Source organism: Callionymus lyra, chromosome 1 (genome assembly GCF_982586985.1).
Source record: "Callionymus lyra chromosome 1, fCalLyr1.hap1.1, whole genome shotgun sequence".
NCBI lineage: Eukaryota > Metazoa > Chordata > Actinopteri > Syngnathiformes > Callionymidae > Callionymus > Callionymus lyra.
In genome coordinates, this window is record NC_141818.1 from 10474050 (window position 1) to 10495419 (window position 21370).

The 21370-nt window shown below is 39.8% G+C and overlaps 1 protein-coding gene across 4 annotated transcripts in view; it reads left to right on the forward strand.

The window, feature by feature from the left end:
* smtnb (smoothelin b) overlaps positions 1-21370 on the forward strand; it is a 49483-nt gene that overhangs the window by 3496 nt on the left and 24617 nt on the right. For 3 of the 4 annotated variants that reach the window (XM_087792467.1, XM_087792483.1, XM_087792475.1), the window contains exons 2-5: positions 11683-11840; positions 13668-13746; positions 13826-13904; positions 14904-14980. In XM_087792467.1, coding sequence (XP_087648593.1) covers positions 11683-11840; positions 13668-13746; positions 13826-13904; positions 14904-14980 — 393 coding nt within the window. Of the gene's footprint in view, positions 1-11682; positions 11841-13667; positions 13747-13825; positions 13905-14903; positions 14981-18700; positions 18840-21370 lie in introns of those variants that run through there. The other variant, XM_087792491.1, reaches the window with a different exon arrangement.

The following is a 21370-nucleotide window of genomic DNA, read 5'->3' on the forward strand; positions in this document are numbered from 1 at the left end:
TAAAATAATGAGTCCGATATTTGTGGGTGTTTGGTGCAGACTTTAAGATTCACAGAAGTGAGACTGTAGACAAAAGCCGCTTATGTCTCACTTCCACTTAAATTAAGATCTGCTCTAGTGACTTAGGGAATGTTGCTGAAATGTTTAAATCCATTGTCCGTCTCACTACGACCTCTCGTCTCCCACAACTATTAGTTCTAGCTTTTGCCAGCCCTGTGACCGGACCTCTTTCCCTGGTGAACACCAAACATGTCGAAAATAGAGCGCTTACCCTCCAGCCTCCGTGATCTACGAGACCCAAGAGTCTTCGTTTTTTATGTCTCTCCGGGTTCTTTGTCCATTGACAACTGCTAAACAGTTACAGTCCAGTGGAAGAATGGTTTTGTTTGGACTGGGTCTCCAGGTTCTCCTCGGCTCCCCGGGGCCACAGGCCCTTAAATGTCAGACGTATCACACCGGGGACAATACCTTTGACGGTTAGGAAAACTTACTTTATTATTCTCTATGAATCAACATTATGTGTTTAGTTTCTATACCATCTCTCAAGATACTACTTTTTTTTCTCGAAACCTTTGTTACAGATGGACAATTTTGATAAGCTTAAGAATGTTTGGGAGCTATGTGCCACACCTGACATTCTTTTAGCTCGCGCCTGTCAAACACAAACCCCGGGGGGCCAAATCCGCCCGCCAAGTCCTTCTTTTATGTGGCCCAGGCAGATTGCTTGGATGAAAACTTGATATTAGATTAATGTTTGTGTCACTATCTTGGCCAGTGTTTAAGCTAAGAAACAATGAGGAACAGAGATGATCTATGATTCTGCCTAGAGTACTTATTTTTTGAAGACTAGTTTGGGAAATATTAACTTCGTTAGGCATGTGTTTGACTGCTAAAGATTGATTTGACCCTTTTTCAACCCCCCTCATATATACATTCTTTAATTTAATAGATAACTTACACTTTAGTTAGTGATATTTATTCTTTATCTTACCCTGGTGTGTCAAAAAAAACAACAAAAAAAAACGGTTCATACTATGTTCATAGTTTTTTCTCCTTCTGTTTTGACAAATAATTATCATTATTATTATAATTATATTAATTATTATTAAGTATGATTTAATGTACACAAGTGCTATTGTATTAATTCATCCCTCTTTGGTGTGAGTGACCTACTTTAGTTGTACTGTCCTCTGTGAAAGTGTGTAAGATTCTCAATGTCAATCGTGATGCTTGAGGTATCCAGTATTTCCAGCTTACCTGAAAGACGATCTTCTCTCCTCATAGCATCTAGCATGGTTAATACGTCACTTTCTGCCACAACTTTCTGAATATCCCCTGAAGACTAGTGAAATAAAGTTGAATATTTTCGTGTTAACAATAGTTTATGGCTGCATTCTACCTCTAGAAAACTTCCCGCCATCCATCTCCCTGAAAGTCAAAGCGTTTATGATCCGAACTCTCGTTGCTTAAGGGTTCACACGCTGTCGTGGGCCGACACTACCTTTGACCTCGGGACGTTAACAAGGTGGTTTAGCGAGGGGCAACCTCAGCGCACACCTGCTTTGTGCAGGTATTTACACCCTTCGCAGTTCAACAGTACGTTTGCCGAGTGATTAAGTTCGAAAAGTCTCGAGGGAGGCACGAGGGAGAAGTTCAGTTTCTGCTCTGATAAAGTTGAAGTTATCTCCCAACGTTTCCAGAGAATGGGAGTTCGTCTCCGACAAACGTTCCCCTCAAAAACCTCCACACACTTCCATATATGCCGCTGTGAGATAAGATCCTGTCCAGTTTGTCTGATTAAACAGGAAACGTGTGGAGCTAAATAACTCTATTTTGGTCCCTCTTGTTTTGGCGGAGAAGGAATGAGAAAAGGGTGAACTTTCGAAGATCTATTTTAATCTCACTGGAACAATAATAATCGTCCAGCTTGTTCCACAAACATTTATTTGAGCTGAAATGTTCATTAATTCAGACACTTGTTTAATCCTTGATGCTGCGGAGCGCTCGATAGAAGTGGTTTGGCTTAAAAGCCAACTTGTCTTGCACGAGGCAAACAAACGTCACTTGGACTAATGCTGCTAGTCTTGGTGCCCAGATGGACTTACATTATTTTTCTAATCGGGAGCCAAGTTCTGTCTTCGAGGGCTTTTGTTGTTGGCCCTCGGCCACAGAGCCGACTGAGCCGCGAGTGCTGCAGTCATTCCTTATGCAACTGATGAAGAATTATCAGAACCCATTACCGGGGCCCAAACTGTAAACGACTAAACTGCACCTCACTTTATTGAATTATATTATCGTCACACAACGTTTAAATCACTTGGATTTGGAAACTTTTATCCTTGAAGACGACAGTGTAATGTGTGAGGGCGGATTGAACCGGACAAATGTATACTTAATAAGTTCAAGACATATTTTACATTGGTTGTGTTTACTCTGAGGGTGAAGTGGTTCATGTGGAGCATTTCTCTTGATTTTCTTTTTATTAAAAAACTTGGGGTCAAGGTTCAAAAGACCATGATAAAATGATAACTAAGAGCTTTCCTTCGGATGCTTGATATATTGACCGGTATATTTCTCATATTAAATATCTTCACCGATGAGTTTACTGAGAGGGAGTGAACAAAGAAAGTGGTTTTGAAATCCAAGTTTAAATATTTATTGCTTTAGAAAGCAAGTTGGGAAAATTCTATTTAGGATGCTAGTTGTCGAGGGTTGGCTGGTGTGACGTACTAAACCAACTAAAAAATGCCAAAGATTTACCTTCTTAATTGGTAGCAAACACTCGATAATAAAGGGCTAAAACTGATTTTACTGTTTAAACTGTCAAGATAACATCGAGTAATCTCATCAGAAAGCCACAGTTGCGTTTTCACACACCTTGTTTCGAGATGTTAAAGATGCAAAACGTGTTTAAACTGCTCTTGTCAAAAGTCAAACCTCTTATGAAATGCTGAGATATGATCTTCACACAAGAATGAAAGCCATCGGGTTGTTTTTTTAATTGCACGATAACAAATCAGTTCAACGGAGTCAAAACATGCTCAGAGCTGCCCGGCGCTTCTTTACGCAAACTTGATTAATGTCAGTTCCGAGCAGCCGGAACGTCACTCAAAATCAAGAATTATATATTAGAAACATGAGACTTGATTCTCGGAGCCGCTCTGGTCTTTGTCTACGTGTTGAGTGATCCAGCAGTCACGGCTTTGACTTCTTTCCTCGTAATCACTACTACTGTAAACGGAAAAGTCTGGATAAGGGATTTAAAAGGTTTTAACATTTTCACCACCAGGCGTCTCTGAGGGAGAATATTTACCTTTTACTGCTTCATCACATGTGACAGATGAGCGATAATGACCCGTTTATAGAGTGTATAGAGCAGCCAACCACTGTAGAGCATTTATTTTTAACCTTTTTCTTCATATATTTTGAGGGTGAAGTGATCAACAGAATTTCCTGATATAAGATTAAAGGCTACATAAAAACAGACTAGTTTAAATGGTTTGCTCTTGAATTCAAACGGATAAAAAGTCAAGTGTTTACTGCAGATGTCAGATCTTCAGACTCTCGTCCAGTCCCTCGGGATCGTGTCATATCCTCAAGAATCACCAGATATTGCCGAGCGGATGTTGTTGTTTGAATGTTGTGGTGGTGGTCTCCAGATACACGCAGCTGATGTGTTGAATCGTGTTTGTCTTCGTCTCGGTCTTGCTGCAGTTGTTGTCGTGGACGCAGCGGAGCCAGTGTGGCTGGATTCCGTGTATCTATGTGACTTGTTTGTACCTCCCAGAGCGCTCCTTCCTGCACATGGTTTCCTCTTTAGGAACATCTTTCTCTCGCCGTCCCGCTTACTACACCCTTTAGTGGGATAGATTTAGCATTGGATTAAAATCTATTAGTTTGAAAAAGATGCTTCTTCGCATGATTCCTGTGACAATTTGTTCTTAAACTTACTTTTAAAAAATGTAAATAACATCATTTCTGTAGGTTTCTATCAAAATGTTGGAGGGAGATTGCGTGATCCACTTCTTTGATAATCTCATCCTCATTAGTGTGTGTGACCCAGAATAATTTAGTTCTGCTGAATGAAATCTGTGAAGCCAGAACCTGTTGAATGTGGGACAGTAGGCTGGCACTGACCTGAATCCCCCTCCGTGACCTGAACCGTTGCTCTGTGGCACAACACGCCGGTGTGTTTTGACAGCTTTTTCTACCTCAACTTGTTATAGCGGGCACTAACTTGGATCCACGTTAGATCGGGTCCAGTTTTTATAGAAACCCGTTTCCCGGCCCTGTCTGTCCCCAGCATGTGTGAGCTCTGATGTATGGAACAGACATTTGTTGACACTCACCCCCCCCCTCCTCTCTCTGGTCCACATGCATTCCTCCATGTCGTCCTGCTATTATTCCTGCTCTGGCAAGTGTAAAGAGGACCGTTCTCTGGTTTGTCATCGGGCCCCCATGTGCCAGTGTCGCTCAATTATGACTCGCCGTTAATCCTCGTCACACGTGTGGCTGCACTCGAGGAAAAAAAACCCACATTGTGATCTTCCTTTCCTCATAGATTCGACTGACACCGACACCTTTTTGTGCGCCGGGACAATAGCGGGGGGGAATCTGGTCCACGTCTTTGTGGATATCTTGAGAGCGATCGTGGCTCTTCGGGGCAGAACTCTCACGTGTCAGAACGAAAGCATTGTTTTCTGAGACAAATGGAACTTCCCCCCCTGATCAGAAACAATTTTTTTGGTATGATATAAATATTTTTATTTGACTCTTTCGCTCACTCTCTGTTGTATTTATGAGTCTGGACCGGGCCAGATCCATCAGTAGCAGCTGGTAATCCACTTCGGCTCGGCTTTAAGGAGGGTCCCATGGCCATTTAAGGCAAAACTAATTTGTGGGCCTGACACAAGTGAGTTTAAGGCACTGATCCGATCTGCTGCTTGGCTGCACTCTAACCTCACTCGGCTCTGGAAATTATTACACTCAAGCTCGCTTTTATGCAAAAGCGTATGTAAGCCCCTCCACACCCCCCACTGGGTTGCACGTGGACTCTCCTCACAAACAATTTCAATCTCTTCAGAAATACACATTGTTTAGAAGAGGAACGATGGAAAGTGAAAAAAGCATGTGTTCACCGACTGGGAGTCAAAGGTCAAGACTTGACCCGGAGGGTTGTTGTCTTTCTAAAAACAGTTGCGGGGGAGCAAATATGGGAAGAACTATCCAACTATCTTTTATTGATATCAGATATTCTTATTGGAAATGTCTTTGATGTGACAAAGATTAAATAATTCAATCATTTCCCAAATTACCATCTGGATCCACAAATAATTTGAAGACTGACAGTCGCTATTCTTGCTGTCGTCTGCTGGGTTTTTTGCAAATTAATTCTAAAAAAAGCTAATGCCATCCACTGTCTTATCTATCTTGATATTTAAACTAAAAATGGAATGAAATTTTATATATATATACTGTATATATATATTATATATATATATATATATATATATATAAAATAAATGTTAAATGAATGGCTCTTAGTTAGGTCTAGTTAAATGTTTTTGTCCTCAATGTTCCCCCCAATAAATATTTACTCACGTATTTGAATATTATTAATTTATTAGAAGCAACATTGAATAATAATCCAATTTTTGGTCACTGTTTTTTTTGACGAGTCGCAAAATACTTTTGACCTTCGGATTCATGGTAATAAACGTGTTTAAATGTACACAACAAACGCGTGATCCCGACAGGCTTCCATGTAATTTATAAGATTTAATTTAAAGGTCACCCGCTGGTGAAGGATGTTGAACTGAGACGTTGTGAAGAATTAAGGGAACTTGTTGACGACCAAACACTACACGGTTTATTATGTAACTGGTTTCAGAGACCTGTGACCCGTGAGCGTAAATAAGCTTCTCACACAACACACTCCTTACATATGACACAATGAAACAACACAGAACCATAACTATTTCTAGTTTCTATTGAAGGAGTTGGTTTATAAGTCATTTTGACTCATTTAATGTTGCGTTATTAAGAGCACTGTCTCCTTTCACTCAGGCGGGACAATTCTAAGGAAGTTGTGATGCAGTGACTTGAATGTCCAAGTGAAGTTCAGAAGTCGACGAAGACTGGCTCACCAGCTGGTCGTGGATTAAAGAGTAAGCAGACTCAGTAATCGACTGTGATTGATTGATCTGTCTGAGCAGGTCGGCTCTGGACTGGGATCTTTTTTTTCGCCTCCTGGTAAAGCCCTATGTTCTTCAGGAAGTGACTTAAACTCAACCAAGCGTTTAGAGAAAACCTCAGCGGGGCCTGCTGGTACACTTCAACACGTTTGCCAGAAATCATGTTGTAATTCCAATACCATTATTGGTTCGTTGAGCTTCTGCTTTCTATCAACAACTAGTTATTGTTCACTGGGGAAAATTCTTTTTCGGTTAGACGGAGAGCTGTTGCCTTAATGTCCATTTAAAATAATAATCTGGAGATAAATAAATGTGAATTTAAAGTGATGGTTCTAAGGTAAGGTAAGGTAAGGTAAAACTTTATTGATCCCTCAGGAGGTCTCCTTCGGGAAATTGTTTTTTTTTCCAATAGCCACAGAAAATACAGCAATTTTTCATAAAAAATAAATCAAAATAAAATAAGAACAAGAACATTTCATACATCAACTTTCTTTGATCTATGTTCTTTGTCTTTATCTTTAGACTTAGATTGTGTAATTGTGTTCTTTCTCTTTCCTTCTCTTGTTCTTATTTTGACAATTTTTAAAAAGTTAAAAAAGTTTTACCTTACCTTAACTTATAAAGAGAAAGAACAAGATGACACAATCTAAGTCTAAAGATAAAGATAAAGAACATAGATCAAAGAAAAACAACAAAGACAAAGGATACAAAGACTAACATAGAACAGAACATCCAGATACTCTCACTCCACTCCTGCCCCCGAACTCAGAATTGTACAATTTAATAGCCCGAGGAATGAATGAGTCCCTGAGTCTATTTGTTTTGCACCTGGGTAGGAGCATTCGTGCACTCATTCTGCTTCTCTGCTCACTGATGACCGTGTTCAGAGGATGACTGTCATCAGAGTTAGTAAGTTAGTTAGTTAGAGTTAGTGTTAGAGTTTATTCTAGTTTTAGAGTAATGCGTTCCTTTTGTTATAGAGTCGTAGCCAAAATAATCAATTTATAAGTATATTATTTTTGGACGTATGAAAGCAACAACTGAGTTACAGTCGCTACGTTACAATGGACATACATTTTTGCCTATAACTCTAAAAAGGAACGGAATACTCTGAATATAATCCAAACCCTTAGTCGACATAAGGGAGAGTAGAACATGAAGTTTGAATTTTGGGTGAGCTATCAGTTTAACTGGTTTTGTGCGACTCATTCTCCTCATTAATACCTGCTGAAATGTTCTATCTGTGTCATTGGTAAATGGTGACAACTCAAAGGTGTGCTTCCCGAGAAACACCTGCAGTCAAGGCTATAAAGCAAGTGTACATTAAGTCTCCTCTGGCGACGAGAGAAATGCAGGCCTTGTTGCCGCTGAACTGTCTTCTCTTTCATCACTCCGTCGGTAATAACCAGCTGACACGCGTGAGCGCGCCTCGTCCAGCAGGTGTGTTCGGCAGCTTCAGGTAGCAAACCCGTCCAGACTGTGATTTAAGGCGCTGACAGCTGGATGACTGGGTCTGTGAGTGAAACATATTTGGTGTGTGACCTGTTTTTCTTACGTGACTCATGCTCGTGGGCATCTGGTCGGCGTGAAAAGCAGGGTCTGTGCTGCTCCAACGGCTCCTGCGGTCAACCGTCGCTTTGAAAAGTGGCTTTATTTATTCGGCATAACAAGGCGGCGTCACATGAGCGTGTGTTTCCACATTCGGGTCCTAACGGTCGGCCCTGTTTGGACGGGCCCGTGTCCGAGTTGTTGTGGCTCATTACCCGCCAAAAGCGAGGAAGTCGAACTCTCGGACTCGGTTACAACCGCTGGCCGAGAGCCAGCGACGACGAATTCAAAGTGACTCATGGTGTTACCTGTCCAACGACTGGCTCGTTCAAACCACTCGTCAGACGTCACTATCTGAGCTCGTGAGAGTTCAAAGTCAGCTCTGGCTCCAGATACACATGTCGCTCACATTTCTCAAACTGTCGGTTGGAATTCTTCTTCAAAGTGTTTGAATACACATGCAATGATGCTGTAGTTTTACTTGACAAATGAGTTAATAAGTCATAGTGCTCAAAGTGGATGCGTTTTACCTATTATTATTTTTACACCTATATTAAATAAAAGTTCACATACGACAAAAGGTTGCATTTAGACATTTGAACGCTGTATTTTGATTTTTCCAGTGATATCAGAATTTACATCTCTTTTAGTTTTTACTTTTTTAATCTATCAAAACACATCTATTTCAACATCATTTAGGAACTTTACGAACTTATTTAGCAGAATTTAACCTCAAATAAATTAGTTATTAACCGTAAATTAATATTTTGCTTTTCGATTTTTAAACTATGTTGCTTTTGTAGACATTGTAAAGAAGACATTTTGCATATTTAATTTAATTTGATAAAGAAAATGACGGGTAAATAAAAGATTATAAAATGTTTTTTTTTTTAAAAACACTGACTTATGGGAACATCTTAATGGAGCTGGACAATGTGAGTCCAGAAACCAAAAATCTAAATTTTCTAAATATGCAATTTTCAAGTTTTTTTTTTTTTTTTTTAAGCCTTTATCTAATCAGTTTATTTAAAAACTTTTTTTTTAATTTCTTGACCTGCTTTGTCTCCCTTAAAAAACATGTTTTTTATAATAACTGCATTATATCATATTGACATGTTTTGTTCTAGTTCTTTCAAATAAGTTCCCATTATCTTGTGACTCCTAAGATTACATTTATAAAAAAGAATAAGTTAAAATGTATCTAAACATCCTTCAATCACAGTAAGTATTCTAATTTCTATTTCAAACAAAGCACGTTTTCTCTTATCATTTGAAAGCTCTTGGTTCTGTTTGTCTTCTGACCTGACGGTACCTCATAATATAATGTGGCTCCTAATTAAATCTATGCCAGAACCAAAGCCAAACTCTAAGATTACTCCACGAGTCGAATTGTTTACCTGGTCTGATTTTGTTTGAATAAAACCATCTGATAAAATGTATATTTTGAACAACGAAAGTACCAAATAAACGTCTTTGTTTTGATTGTCATTTTGAACAGCACCAGTGCAGCTGCTGCATATTGCACTTGGACAGAGTGTGACATTTGTGAAACAAGTTTGCTTATTTTAAAGCTTTTTGATCGACCGTACAGAAATGGAAAGAATGTATGGTCTATCCCAGGCTGCTCCAATGAGGACTCCAAGACAAACACCCCAAATTTCAGCTCGCTGGCATCTCGTTGGGGCGACTTTTACTCCGAACGTGTAAATGAACACAGAGAATTAAAAACACATTTTGGAAGCTTTTAACTTTCGAGGCACACTGGCCCAGTAACCGGAGTGTGACGATTATCACTCCAGGACATCCGCTCACTTCCTGCCTCGTCGTTTCCCCGTCAGAGATGTGTCACTCTTCTACGCTGGAGTTGCAACGATTCCGCTGCCATCCTGGATTCTTCTGAGTCAGCAGGAATGCGAGGAATGACCTGTGTCTCCTCTTTCCCACCCACTTCTCTTCTGCCCTTTTTTAGGCATAATCAAGTCTGGAGTTGACTTTTCTCCTCCACCGCTGTCATTACTGTCCTCGCTCGCTTTATCACCAGCGTTTCATCTTCACCTCCTTCCTTTCTTTTTTCGCCGGGCTCAGCACTCTGAGTTTCCACACATTATAGTACATGGAAGAGCGACTCTTAAAGCGAGAACGGCTCTGGTTGCATTTTTTTGGGGGGAAAAACCACAAGAAGAACCCTCAAAACCGCAAGGCCTGCTCCACATCTCGTGAGTCCCACCCCCTTCATCTTCTGGATCCAGATGGAAATGGGTCGGGGGGGGGGGCAAGAGCAGCCACTCTGAACCACCAGGGTGCTCAGCCTCGGCTTTAAAACCTCGTCCAGCCATTCAAGGATGAGTTTGTCCTCAGGTCTAAGCTTGAGCAGAACTATTGTTGGGTTGGAGCACCAGGGTGTGTCGTCCTCCTTGGAGCCGCTCGTCTCGGCGTGTGCCGACAGGATCCTGCTGTTCTATCAAAAGAGGAATCATTCTCTTTTGTGCCCCGTCTTACCCTCTCAGCGACGTTCTGATAAATGATCTCAGAGCAGCGACACACACACTTGCACATCTATAGAAGACCGATTGCTCTCTTCAGACCGGAGGAAATACTCTCTGTATTTGAAAGTCCCTCAGTTTTGAAACCCTCTGATCCCTTCCGTCGAGTCTTAATCCTTCCCTGGTCTGCTCCCGCCAACACCTGGATCACGGACTGACCCGGCGCGAGGACCAGCTGCTTCTGTCGTGACTGCTCCTCATCCTCCTCTCTGCTCGCTCAGGTGGCCGTTTTTAAATTAGAGACGTCGGTTCACTTGTCAGCACCAATCTATAAGCCGCCCCGACTGACCCTGGAGCTCCTTTCAAAGCCCAGGCTATTGTGTTCTCACCTGCAACCTCACTGCCTTCTTTTGAGTAATGTAACCGTGGAAAATTGACTTGCTCATGGTTTCATGTTTAAATGTGTTGCAGTCAGGAACCAAAGAGCTCCTTTGTTCAGTGTTACAAATAGGGGTGTATATTGGCAAGAATCTTTCTATACGATACGTATCACGATACATTGGCAACAATACGGTATATTGTGATACTGTAGTATATATTTGTAGTATTGTTCGAGTACTTGACTCTGGTGTTGCAACATTTACAGACCACCGAACTCTTGACAAAGTCGTACGTTCCTTTGTTTTGAAACCAAACACCAGCTTTAAAAGCTGCTGGAGTTGACTGTATCCCCTCGTCCTCAGTCATCGCGGGGATCTCGCGGGATTTCATTGTTCCTTTAGCTGCGGAGGACATAATGACTGCTGCCATCTAGAGGCCAGACGTTTAATTGCAATACATCTGCATGTTAATTGTGAAATTAAAACAAGAAATCGAAAAAACAAATGTCCGTAACACACTTTATTAAAATATAAAACATTCACGATAAAAGTGAAGGAGGAAAAAAATTGAATTAAAAGAATGACACAATACTGTTTAATATCGTTTTCTCACACTCTCAACTAGTTACAAACGGTGAACTCCCATGATGCCTTTCTACATACTGCTCTATTTAGTCTGATTGGTCGCTACAATACTTGATTTTATATTCTACTTCTACGTCGCTGTGTCAAACGGCTATGATCGACCGCTATGATTGGTGCAAGTAAATCTTAATTGAAACCTTGTTGTAATAATTAACAATATAATGTTATTGTTTCAACCTGTGTTGTTGTGTAAAATATTAATGAGAGTTTGGTCGGTACTTCATTATTATATTTAATTTGGTTGTTTTCTCCCTGTGATAAACGAGGGATCATCGTATTCCCATATAAACATGAGATGATGACATTTGACCGACTCTCACGCAGGTGTGAATGTAACAGTGGAGAGTGACCCGTGTTTACATGCCGAATGTCAGTCAGTGTGGCGCCTCGAGTGAAGCAGCACCTGAATCCAAACTCTTTATCCGTTCACAGCTGGATGGAACCCTGGATCTGGACGAGAGACGCCTCATCCGTTCAGCCATACGGGAGCTCCGGCGCCGGGAGATCGAGGACATGGAGGCGGCGCTGGCGAGCAAGAGGTTCCGTCCCACACGACTGAAGCAGCAGGAGGACAAAGAGAATCAGCACAGGTGAAACACAGGGATGCCAAGAAAGTGCTGACAAATCGCAGCCGCACTGTAGCTAAAGTGTTCAGTGAAAGTTGACACCCGTGTGGAAAAATCCGCTCGGGGCTCTTGAGGACAGGAAAGAAGTCGATTTTTTCCCTTTTTGTGAGGATAATAAAAAGTCTGTTTGAATCATGGCGGTTTAATGGGGACAAGGTTTAGATGGTTTTTCGAGGGAATACTTTGGTCTTCATTGGATGATTCTGACCCAAGATTTCTTTTCGCCCCGTCAACACAAAGTAACACACCTTCCATGGTTAAAAAAGTCTTAATACCTTGAAAAAAAAAAGCAGAAAACTGGTCTTTTTTAGTCTAAATGGAAACTTATCAGGCAATTTCTATTTTGATGCAACTTTTAATGAAACAATATTTTTGCCAGAAAAGTAGTTGAAAATGTGTTTTTAAATTATAGGGTTGTCTGCTTTTTAATACACTCAATACTAAATTCACATGAGAGGGGAAGTTGAATGAGTTAATTAAAGTTGGTTAATTAATTCTGCAGCCTATTTATTATAAATATACTGTAATCTTACATAAAGAAAAAATGTATTAAAATATGGTTTTTATACAAACACACACAATGAATCACATACGATCCCTTTTTTAAAACATCCTACACATCCAACCATACTATAATCAAACAATTACCAACTGAAATCAAGCAATATTCATCTGAAATCAAACTATTTGCAAACCTGATCAGATGTTTTTTAGAGATTAAAGAATGAACAGAGAAAAGAAAAGTCCATCAAAATTACTATTTTCTTCACTATTGCGTTCATGCTAGATCTAAGAGTGCTTTTCCTTCCCTTTTATGGTCACATCGTCAACACGTATTTTGTGCTTTAACAGTTAGACTTGTGTGAGTAAAATCAACCCTTTGAATGTCTTTTAAATTGTGTGCCATCATAAATCGTTACTTTCTTTCTTCCTTACAAAAGACACCAGAACAGAGTAAGTGCTTAATCTTCTCTCAGACAGGCTTGATCTTTTAATCACCAACGAGATAAAAAAGTTGTTTCTTCTACTGACTGTGTTTTTGTTTTTCACTGGAAATGTGATCCATGATCCTGCTGAGCCCCCCAGAGGAATTGTGGGAGAATGAACTCCAAAGATTAAATGGATGCGGAGACGGCCAATCAAAATATATATTCATTTAAAATGGGAAGGCAATGTGACGACAATAACGATAATAATAATCATTAATTTTTAACCGCTTAAAAATCTGATTTTTATCTACTATGTAGTTTGCTGGCAGGTGTGGGTCATTATTTTAACATCTGGAGTGGATGTGGAGACGATGCCCTCATCCTTTTCTTCTCTTTCTTCCCGGCTGCTGAATCCCATTAAAGCCATCGACGGCTCCTAATCGCTTCCATCCTCTGCTCCTCTTTGAGAAGTTACGAAAACAAAACAAGTGCCTCACTTTTTCCCATGGAGAAATCCTACCTGCGACACTAATGCACCTCACAACACACACACACACACACACACACACACACACCCGGGGCCTCATCTCTACGCCACCCTGTTCCACTGAGCAGTGGAATTTAAAGTATTTGACAACGCACCAGTGCTTTAATTTCACTGACTGGAGGGAAAGTGGGGATGATGATGGGAGAACCATAGGAGCGTATGAGTAATATAAAGCCTGGAAAATTGAGAAACGTGAGACTGGGATGAGGGAACTTTTGAGAGCGTCTGTCGCTACTGTCAGAGCTACTTTTATTCTTTCTCTTTGTGAAGACTGGAGCGCTTGAATTTCATCTCTTTTGTTTTCCTTACGCTCAGGTCGGAATTGAGCGGCATCTTGGATTCCTTGTCTCTCAAACTTGAAGCTATAAAGGATATTGATGAACTCACAAAAATGGTAAGAGATTGAACGGTTAATTTTATCAACAGAATTTTTTTTTCTGTTCTCAAAGTTTCATTGTTTGATGTGCTTGTAGCTCCGCACTGCCAACGAGTATGAAGAGAGGAAGATGATCAGAGCAGCCATCAGACAAGTCCGAGAGGACCAGCAACAAGGTGAGTCTAGATTTAGGTCATAACTTATGGAACTAGCTAGTTAATGTTTTTACTTCCCCCCTGAAATACATTTCTCTATAATCTCCTCCTATTTTTTGCAATATTTCCGATTGAAAATGGGTCATTCATTGTATTTATTTTGCAGATTTACCAGCAATAATCATTCATTATTTGACTTAAACTCTAAAAGCTTATTTATATTTTTGTTAGTGTTTGTTTGCCTGTCAACAAAATAACTGGTATTTAAATTAAATGAGCAGAAATGGTGGATAGTGATGGTGGTTTTGGTGGTGTTCTAGGTTTTCTACAGGATTCAGGGATGGTATTGAAGCACTTGTATTAATGTAACTGCTGCTGCTAGTGCGACTAGAAACAGTACAGAAAAAAATACTTTATGAATTTATGAATGTATCTTTATGACACACGGAATACAATGAAATCCCTAAGATAATTAAACTTTCATGAAACTGTGCTGACAAATTAGTTTTGGGTTGCTAGATAAGATCACTATAGTTTCCTATGAATGAAGCTAAGCTAACATCCATATTTGCTGTGAGTCAACACAGCTCTTGTTTAGTAAAGTCTTATGAAATTAGCTCCTTGGCGTAGGTATGCGACATAATAAAGGAGTGCAACACGTTATCAACATTCCCATCACTTGCGTATGTCGGAAATATTGAGAATGACACAAAAATCTGTGTCGCTAAAGTATAAATACGGTCTTTGTACTGTTTATGTTTTGGTTGGAAGCAACAGATCTCGTGGCGTCTACAGACAGACTCAACCTGTTGATCAGATAGTAGATTCCTGTCATTCCTTGAAGCTGTCTGGACTTCGTGAGGCCTTTGTCAATGTACATCTTTTTTTATAAGTTGAAGAGAAAATTGTCACCATTAAACCCACCACGAGTGAGCTCATGCTGCACCAGACTCCTCCTGTTGTTTATCGACTTGCTGCTAAACATGATGTAGAATTTTCTAACTGCCTGATGTCTCTTAGGTACAGAGAAGGGCAAAGGACCTGGACCCTGCTTGGAACTAGAGAGTGTTGAGCCCCAAAGCATGATGGGAAGTTTGGTAAGTTGCATTTTGTTTTTTTTACTATATATCACAGGTGTTGAACTCAATCATACGAGGGGCCTCTTGTAGTGTCAGAACGAATGTTAACACTTGCTTATCTTATCCGTAACCCGGGCATCTTTATAGGTCACATGACCATTTATCTTCCTCGGTTTTGAACTGATCGGCGTGCAACACAAGAAATATTCAACTTTAAAATATAAATAAAATTAAATAATGACTTGTATAAATATAATCCTAAGATCATACTTGTTACATTCATCAACAGAACCTGAAGAAATTAAACGTCAAAGTTAAGTCATTTTCATTGTATGATAATGTTGAAATTGGTGGAGATTCTATTATTTTTTCACCATAATAACTAAAAAAAACTAAAAGTTTTTTAAGGTCATGTGAAATAAACTCCTTGGCAGATGTACAGCAGTCCGTGTTCTTTCCTAGCTTTAAAAATAAGATTCAAATGCAAATAAATGATCGCGGCACATCATTGTTTGACATAAATACACGGTGGTTTCTGTGATCCTCACTTGAACCGGGTCTCCAGAGGATCCGCCTCACCCTCCACTTGCTCAACTCGCTACTAATTTGCGGGTGACATGTTTGCTTGCACGGCTCCGGCGACCACAGACATCTCCGCAGGCCTCCGAGAAGAATGCTGAAAACAAGGAGCATTGTGCTAAAGTTACACAAAATGTCATGAGCGTGGCCACACCACACACGTACACCCACCAGTGTACACAAACCTCAGCCGCGGATGCCAGAGAAGAATGTTTGCTTGTTGCTAGTCATTCTTCTCCTCTGAGGGGGGGAGAGAGAAAAAAATGTAATTGATGACTCTGGTTAGGAATTATACAAGTGCAGGTGTTGACTACAGAATCTATGGAACCGGCCCTCTGGTGGAGAGCAGCAAGAACTACACCGTCGTCTTGTGAAGAGATAGACTGATATGATTGTTGCAGGGATGTGGAGGCTCAGCATCTTGGCAGAGTCCTGGAGGGGGCCAGACATGATCTTATCTCCTGCGTTTGATCAGGGTTTTCCATGAATGCTCTGTTTGTTTTCGACCTGGATCAGATTGTCTTTCACATTGTATGCGGTCGTTGTTGTAGGGGATGGAAGTCGAGGAGCTCTTGGCGGTCTGTGAGAAAATGCAATCAGTCGGTATCTGGAGCCGCACGTCTTGATACGAAAAAGGAAAAACAAGTTCTGTTTTGCTTGGATTCGTGTGCGCCAGTGTGTGTTGTCCCTGAAAAAAGGAAGCAATAGGATCGTGTTCACAGGATGCTCCGACCTTTTCATACCTCGCCTACTCCTCCTCCACCGAGACGTCGGAAGCCTCAGGTGGTCCCATGCATGAGGACTAAAAGGAGGAGGGAGGTTAGTGGTGGAGTCAGACAGACACACAGGCAGCCCACCAGCTGTTCCACAGCAGTTGAAGTCTGCGCTGGAATGGGGACGTGGCCAAAAACAACAGCGACCAGTAGCAGCGGGGGCTCCTTGCAGTCACATCACAGCGGCGGATCTCTTTGAGTGCAGTCGTGCCGCAGATGGACGCCGCAGATACGACTCAGACTCACGCACGTGATCCCAGCCAGTGTTCGTGAGCAGCTGGAAACGGACCGTCGCTGTTCACTTGAAACATAAGTACAGTGATTAGGATTTGCAGATGATACCAACACATCTGTTCGCACTCCTTTTATGGTTTATGGAATTGGTTACAAGGCTTGTACAAGGCAAATACCTGATCATGTAGATTTACAGAAAACATTCATTTAAAGTTTGCATTACATTTGTAGATTTTTCAGGAAAGCAAAAGATGTTTCTGGTGGATATTTGCTGAAACTAATGCCTAAAAATAAGGGCCTGGAGACCTTTTGCTGCCCTTGAGTGGATTTTTCTCATTTTAAATGATATGATTTGACCAATATATCTATTTAGAAAACAATAAATTAAGATCCCATAAGTAAGTAAGTAAGTAATTTTTATTTGTATAGCGCTTTTCCAGACCAGGGTCACAAAGCGCTTAAACAATCAAAACAATATTCAATAAAGTATATACTTTAAAGTTCAAGATAAAACTGATAACACAACAGGAGTTCCAGAAAATCAGGGAAAAGCCTGAACAAATAAAAACGTCTTAAGATGTTTCTTAATAGTAAAAAAAAAAACCATAGTTAAGATGCTAATTGCCAACTACTTAAAATGTTTTATCATGTATTTTTGTGGTGTTGAACGGGTTGAAGATTTAGGGGCTTTAAAATGTTAAAAAAAAAAACGTTAATGTCACTGTTCATATTTGGTTCCTCTCTTTGTAAGTAAGAAAGTAAGTAAATTATATTTATAGAGCGCTTTTCCAGACCAGGGTCACAAAGCGCTTAAACAATCAAAACAAAACTCAATGAAATATATACTTAAAAGATCAAGGTAACACCGAGATCAACACAGGATTGGACACCCCTTGTCTATAGTGAGTTACAGATCATTTGACGTTAGTTAAGCCATGCTTATGAATAATAACAAAAAAAATGCTGTCACTAAAAACCCTCCATGTTGCTTTAGTGCGTCCTCGATAGCACTCGTAAACGTCATGCGTCTGTGTTTGAGTTAAATATTGTTTTAATTGGCACGGCCGAGCTGGAAAAGTAGCTGAGGTGAAGTAAAATAGTTTCCTTCAACATACGAGTAGAAGTCTAGTGTAACCGTTTATTAAAGACTCGAGGATGGAAAGTGCATTAACTATGGTCTGGTCGCGTATTAAGTGTCATTTTGAGATGAGTCTGCAGAAGCTGGGATCAAATGATGAAACCATTTGATCTTAGAGATTATTTTAATTCAGCCTCAAACTGGTGTTTATAATTAGTTTATATCTTTTTTTTGCATCCTGTGACAAAAAACAATAAATTATTTATTTGATGAGATCATAATAAATGTCTCACCAAAAATGTAAGATTGAGATTGAGGATTCTTTTGGTTTAATGATTAAGCAATGGTAGAGTTTCTGATGTGTGACAGTAGCTAGTACAATATTATATTGTAGATTGGAACTGGTCAAGATACATTCAATAGCTGATAAAAGGTTTTAAATCTGTGCAGACATAAGATGTCACATATATATATATATATATATATATATATATATATATATATATATATATAAATATATTATGGAATGTTCACTTTTTTTATTTATATTTATTTAATAATAATCACTTGTGTGACAAAATGAACAATCATTTATTGACCCCTTTCACTTGTTATTCCAATCGGTTTTTAAATATATTTCTTGTTACTTAAGTTTTATTTATTATGAGCATTATTTCTCCCAAATAAAGGATGCGATTCAACCAATTCTGGCAAACCTTGAGGGAAAAAAAAGTTGCGGAGAAGTTAATGTGTCAACCAGGCAACCGTTTAACCTTGTGTGTTTGGTGCTGGGGAGGGGAGGGGGGGGGTGTAGGTGGGATCCCTGTGGAGTGGAGGGAGGGGAAGTGAAGGGAGTGGTTTGATTGTGTTGTGTGTGTTGTGTGTGTGTGTGTGTGTGTGTGTGTGTGGTGTTGGTCTGAGGGAGTAGAGCGTCAGAGTAGCGGACGTCCTGACTCCACAACAGTCACTGCTGACAGAGAGGAAAAGAGGGGGAGAGAGAGAGAGAGAGAGAGAGAGTTGGGGAGCGAGGCGGTCCGTCTGGTCGAGAGGTAAATGTCACTTTTATTTTCCTCCCGTTGACAGTCGGACACAGATGCTCCTGGTTTCCCTTCATCATTACGTTGGCTTTACAAGTACTTGTTTGCTCGTCAAGCTACTTTTCATCCGTTTTATAGACGACTGGAACGTTTTCTCCTTCTTTTAAACTCCTCAGGTTGGTGTTTTATTGATCTTTTCTTACTTAAAAGTTCATTTTGTTCTATAAACATGTAAGTAGTTCAATGAAATCAGCTTTATTTGAATATGTTTTGAGAATAAATGGAGATATTTGAGTAAGTCGAAAGTCTCAGGTTAATACTCGAGGTGTGTTTGTGGTCCTCAGGTGGACTTGTTTTTGTTGCCAAACTTAAACCTTGTCAGTTGTCGTCACCGACACGTTTCAAAAGGTGACTCGATAAAGAGAAGGGATTATAAATCTTAAACCGGACACTGTGCTTGGGATCTTAAAGATTGTTCATGTTAAAGATTGGTAGGTGAAGATGTTTATTTAGTATCATTCAGCCTCAATTGAAAGATTCATCTGATGATATCAAGTATTTTTTAAATTTGGAAAATGTTATTGATAAGTGATGTAATTGTATTGGAGTTTTTAACTTCTTATTCATTTGTGGATGAACGATTAAATGTTAGGATTTCAGAAAAGTTGTGAAAAATATGGTTTAGAACGAAGTGGCACCAGTGAATATATTGAAATTATCTCATATTTTAAAAATAAACCTATTAAAATAAGAGGGGAATTGTTATAATTAATAAGATTAATCATCAATTGTATTGTTTCTAAAGCTTAAGAGAAAGATTGTTAACGTATACGTAGAGAAAATGTGTAAATTTAGTAGCATTGTTGGTTTTCAAATCATTTCTTAAATCCTACAGTTGTCACATTGTTAATATCGCAGGTCCTCACACTAGTCTATAATAAAAAGACAATATAGATAAAAGCGTGTTCCTCTGATTCAAAGGTGTGAACTTTGTCTCACTGTCTCAGTTAAATGGAAGTTTTATTGTCGAAGGTTCCGAGGAGTCCAGATGGCCCACGCCTCTCTGCGGTCACAGGAAAAGAGCGACGCTTTCTTGTGTGTCCACGGAATTGGGTTTTTGCAATTATAGTCGAACACAAACCGGCTCCTGTGGTCGCAGGGCGAGCGGTCGAGCGCAGGAATGGGACGGTGTCAGTGTTTGGTTGCAGTTTATCAGATGTCGACTCCGGGGGCCGGCGAGAAGCCGCTAATGACAGCATTGAGGCTGGCGGGCGAAAGCTCCCGACTCAGTCATGTCTCCTGCTTCCTCTTTATCTTCTCTCTCTTTCCCTTCTGCGAGTCTGAGGGAAACATGAGTTAGTGGGAGCTGTTAAATGATGGCCTTTCCGTCTCGCTGCTGTTGGAAGCATCAGAGGGAGCGACGGGGTCGGGCGAAGAAGAAGGACTCGTTCTCTGTAATTGTGTTTACGGCTCAAACACAATTATCCCCCTCTGTGACACGCTGAGAAACTCCTGCTCCCTTTTTTTTTGTGTGCGACCTCTCGCATTACAACCGTCTTTAGTCTTTTCGCTGCTTGAAGAAAATGCTGTTTGCATCCTTCGACATCCAGTGAACTTTCTTCAAGCATGTTACACAAGAACTTTAAGCATTTATCTTGAATATGCAAAAGACTTTCCTCATGAATTGAATTATAAATAATGGTTATTTAAACTTAAATGCCTGGTGTTTCCAACACCAGTTGAATATTTTTTAGATGTACTGATGCCTCTATTCAGTTAGATTGAAATCAGTGAGATTAATTGGGAAAAAAATGCAAAGTTGAAAGTTTAACTTCATCAACTTGGACACAAGTATCTAAAAATATAATTTGCTCTCACAAAAAACAGACAAACAAGCAGCGAATTAAAGTGAAACCTTTAATCTCTGGAACTTTTTTTAGATTCCAGAAGAAGTCGCATCTGAAAACCCTTGTCGAAGTCTGAATAAAGAGATGGTTCAGTGAAGTAAATTCCATCACTTTAAGTGGATTATCTTGTTGAAGACCTGTATTCATGAGGTGGGTTGACGAGGTTTTGATGAAACAAAATGAAATTGCCATGATACACTTCAGAAAACAATAGCTTTCACCAGAAAAATCATGTTTGATTGGTGGTTCTGAGATAGAAATTAGACACTGGAAAATGAAGACATTGGATCATGAATCCTCCTCAACCCATCATTACTGTAATGGAAAAGATGGAGAATTTAGTGTCTGGTTTAGAGCGGTGTCATTTATTTGCAGCTTGAAAAGTCATATGATCTTACAACGGACAATTACTGATGCTCGAGTGAAACATAATTTGTAGACGCACGACAATTAGAGCCACCAGGGTTTCAAACTTAATCACACAATATTTTTAGCAGTCAATGTCAAGGGTAAAAGTCAAAGAGTATTATTTCATTGTTTGTTATGCATCCCATTTTTCCAATGTCATTTTTTTCTCTCTTTATTGGAAGTCTCTTTGTGTTTAGATAATCCATGTTCCTTATCTTAAACACTGGCTTCTTTATAGGTCACTTATATGAACATTAATCTGCTATGATTTTCAGCCAAGCCACATAAAGCCACATAAAATGACTTGGCGGGCTGGATTTGTCCTCCTGGATTTGGACAGTATGACACATTTGCACTAATGTCATGAATATAAGAGACTAGTATTTCTCTTT